We start from the raw sequence: 3,783 nt of genomic DNA, 5'->3' as shown, positions 1-3,783 counted from the left end.
TGACAGATTTATGGAAAGAAAAGGGGTGGGGAAACAAAGTAAAGCTCTTGTATGGTTCAGAAAATACAAATGCCTAAGCAGAATGAGGGGGGTTTTCATTGGAAGGGTTGTGGCCATAACAGCCTTATCAATCTACCAGACGAGTTTTCAGAACTGACCTTTTCATCTGTGATAGAAGTGGAAGAGAAGTTTGGTGGGGTCATGGAAATAGCTTAGATTTTTCTTTTCCTGAGAGGTTGCCACCCAGAAACAACGCCAGCATTAACATATCCTAAGTCACAAATACAAACATAGGAAGTAAGCAGAGTTCTCATGGTACCGCTGCTATTCCTCACTGTTAAATGAGAACAGAGTTATAAAAAACACTATATGTTGCTTATATATTCAAATTACTAACAAGTGGAACAAAAGAAAACTATGTAAAATTGTTTGACAATGTTTATTGTCTCTAAACCACAGCACCATAATTTTGTTAAGGGCACAAGGTCTCCGACTGACTTGCACATTAAAAAGCCAGCAGCAACAAAGAATATTTATAGTGTAATGTAGTTTGTTTATATAATGCATTGTATCTTATATTGAAAAATCTGAAAAACATCCTAATGCTATATAATATGTACTCATTACAAACTATGAATTAGAACACACAATCCCTGAGATTATTAAAAGCCTAGAAATCCTAGACATTAACTACAGAGTTCTGGGCCTGATAGGACTAGTACCAAGTCCCTGGATAATATAACCATTATGCAGGTCACTCTCAAAATACAAAGCACAAATGGTAACAGGGAACATGGGTGCTAACAAGTTCTAATAGAAAGTGTCCCCATGCAGTTCTGAATTTTCATATATCTTTCTAGATGTCCTTATATTTCACTTTGTGAAGATTTTTTAAAAATACTAATCATTTTTATTATAATTTTAAACTGTACAAAGTCCAACGTGTAACAAATGTAAAGATGCTACTAGCTAACTGGAGATAAAAAACCAGTGAAAAACAGATATAAAACCATTATGATAAGGCCACTACCAGACATTACTACATATTCCATCCTATAATATCATAAATCAAAGCTTTTAGCTCTCTGGATTCATATGTGACTGTATTCTTTCCAGTATGCACTCTTTCTTCTTCCAGGGTTTCTTCAATAACAGCAGGTATGTCCCTTCCATAAAGTTCACAGTGTTCTAAAAACTGAACACATTCTTGAATGACACTGTCACTAAGCATGATGGTGTGTTTTGACATGTTTTCTAATAATGACAGGAAGCATCTTTTGGCATAATACCACGTATCAGTTCCTAGTTTTTTATTACAAGGTTCCAAGCTTTTGATAACCCGGGAAATACCAAAGTCATAATTTCCTTTGGCACAATAAAGTGTCCCTATCACCAAATTCACAATGCAGAGATGGTAGATTTTCTTATCTGGATCATCATAGGAGAGCTGCTCTTCCTCCTTTCCAATCTTCCTCATCAACTCCTCAGCTTCTTCATTCTGACTTAACATAATATACGAGACACACAGGTTGGCCAGCACAATAGCACTGACATTCAGGATGTTGTCATAATGCTTCTTGACTATGGGCTCATAAAAACCTATGGCTTCTTTGTATTTGTTTTCCTGCATGAACAGAACATGAGCCACATTCAGTTTCCACACATGGTGGTCATTACAGAATTCCACAGATTTGCGGAAGAGTTTTTCCACCATTGGGTAATTTTCAAGGTTCCAGTAGATTTTGGCCTGGGCCATCAACACAGGAATGTACTTCTCAAGGGTGTCGTCATATTCATTCACTGCCTTTTTGACAGCTTCATCATCTTTATTGTGTCTTGCTTCCTGCACTTGTATGGTGAGTCTCCTGAGCTGTTCAGTCAGCATCCCTGCTAGGCCATCAAGCTTAACGAAAGCCTCTTCAGGAGCTGTCTGGCAAGTGACCATGGCATCCAAGAAGTCATAGAGATAAGGTGTGAGGAACTTGTAAGTCAAATGGGCATTCTCTGCCAGGACATCTGCTGCCAGGTCAAAATACTCATATTCACAATAGAGCAGCAACAGGTTGCCAAAGGTCTCTGGGGGAAAGGGGTTCTGCTGGAGCAAAAACTGTAGTTTTTCAAACCCTTCTGTGGGCCTGGCACCCATGTTCATTAGCGCCTGATTGTGCAGGGTCACGGGGTCTAACTCCTCCTCTGCCCTTGGTGGCATGTCAGTGAGGGCTTCCTGGGCCGCCTCATAGTTTCTCAGTTGGTATTCTATGGCAGCCCTGAGGTTGAAGGCTTCCACCAGAGCAGTCTGGTGAAGGACTAAGGTGTTGCCAACACTTCGAACATCAATGCCCCCAGTGGTGATGCCCATGCCCAGCTCTGGGTGCTGGCGGATGCCATGCTCAATAATGTCCGCGATATGCTTCAGAGCTGGGGCATAGTGCCGGCTGCTATAATAGGCCAAAGCCAGGTTATAGGAAAGATCAGGCCGGTAGCCCGAAGCCTGCAGGGCCGCAGAGAACTTGGAACACGCGGCTTCATAATGTCCCTCCTTGTAGAGCAAACAACCCAGATTGACCTGACCATCCAGCTCGTTCTCGCCCTCGCTGTCTTCTCCTTCCCTAAGTAGCTGCTCCACCAGGCTCCTGGCCCCGGGCAGGTCTGCCTCGCTGTACTTAATCGCGGCTTGGAGACGGAGGACCCGGTTGTGGTAGGCGGGGTTGTCCAGGAGGAGCAAGGACACGCGGGTGGCCTCTGGGTAGAGGCAGGCCTTGTACAGGGCCTGGGCCTGGTACAGGCGGTACTGCTCCAGCTCCGGGTGCAGCTGGCCCAGCTGCTCATAGCACTCGGCAGCCAGCGCGAACTCCTGTAGGCGGTAGTAGCAGTAGCCCAGCAGCGACAGCCCGGCGCGGCTTCTCGGGCTCCGCTGGAGCTCTCCGCCCAGCAGCTGCACGGCCTCGGCGTACCGGGCATCCCGGATAAGTCGGTAGACAACCGCAGTGAATTCCCCGTCGGGGATCTGCGAACCTCCCAGGCCCGCCATAACAGCCTCCGAGGTTGCTTACGCTCGTTACCAGGGCAACAAGACAACCGGAAACTGAAGGCTGAGAAAAAGGTTGGTGTTCTTAATGGGCTTTTTTTGGGTGGGGAGGTGCTGCTAAAGTACTTTGCAGCGGAACGATCAACCTGAGATTGAAAAGAGTTACTAATGTGTGTATCCCAATTATTGGCCTGGTCCCTGAAGACTCCAGAGTGTGAGCGGCGTTAGGCGCGAGAGGAAAGACCTCCTGGCCGTTCGAAGACGGAAACTCTACTTCCCGGCGTGCACCGTTTCGCGCCGCCAGCGGACGTAGCCGCGCTGCGTGCTGGGAGACGTAGTCCTCGGGGCGGACCCTGGGGTGAGGGGAGATGAGGTCGCGGTCACCTTCCGTCCTAGGGTAAATGAGGATTGTTGACTGCCTGTTGTGTCTCTGGCGCGGAGGTGGAAAGTTTACGGTTCGAAGTCCCTTCCGTTTTCGAGCCTTTAGACGCTGTGCAGTGCGTATACATAGTGTTGTTTCACATTGTTTTCTTGAATGAAACGGGAATGGAAAAAAAGGAAAGTCAGTGTGGTATTCTGCCCGAATTACAGTAGACTTTCTGTCTTTGGACCGTCCCGTGGGCGCACTTTCTAAGAACAAAATAGTGCAGCGATCAGGAGTTCTCATTTTGTCGTTTCAGAGGTTGATAGCAGGAAAGAGTGCTTGGAGTTTATGTGATACTTAGGTTTGGCTTTAGTTTCAAGCGCCTCCGCTC

At 46.2% G+C, this 3,783-nt stretch overlaps 1 protein-coding gene across 1 annotated transcript; it reads right to left on the bottom strand.

The window, feature by feature from the left end:
* Positions 1 to 425: 425 nt before the first annotated feature.
* Positions 426 to 3,041, bottom strand: LOC101104297 (intraflagellar transport protein 70B). The gene has a single exon (XM_004004555.5). It carries the CDS (start codon positions 3,029 to 3,031, stop codon positions 1,040 to 1,042), a length of 1,992 nt encoding a protein of 663 aa, XP_004004604.2. The 5' UTR covers positions 3,032 to 3,041; the 3' UTR covers positions 426 to 1,039.
* Between the last annotated feature and the right edge of the window lie 742 nt (positions 3,042 to 3,783).

The sequence above is a fragment of the Ovis aries genome, chromosome 2 (genome assembly GCF_016772045.2).
Source record: "Ovis aries strain OAR_USU_Benz2616 breed Rambouillet chromosome 2, ARS-UI_Ramb_v3.0, whole genome shotgun sequence".
NCBI lineage: Eukaryota > Metazoa > Chordata > Mammalia > Artiodactyla > Bovidae > Ovis > Ovis aries.
This window is presented reverse-complemented; position numbering and strand designations above follow the sequence as displayed.

Excerpts from the sequence above, each read along its gene's own strand:
- LOC101104297 (XM_004004555.5), bottom strand. The coding sequence starts at position 3,031 with ATGGCGGGCCTGGGAGGTTCGCAGATCCCCGACGGGGAATTCACTGCG.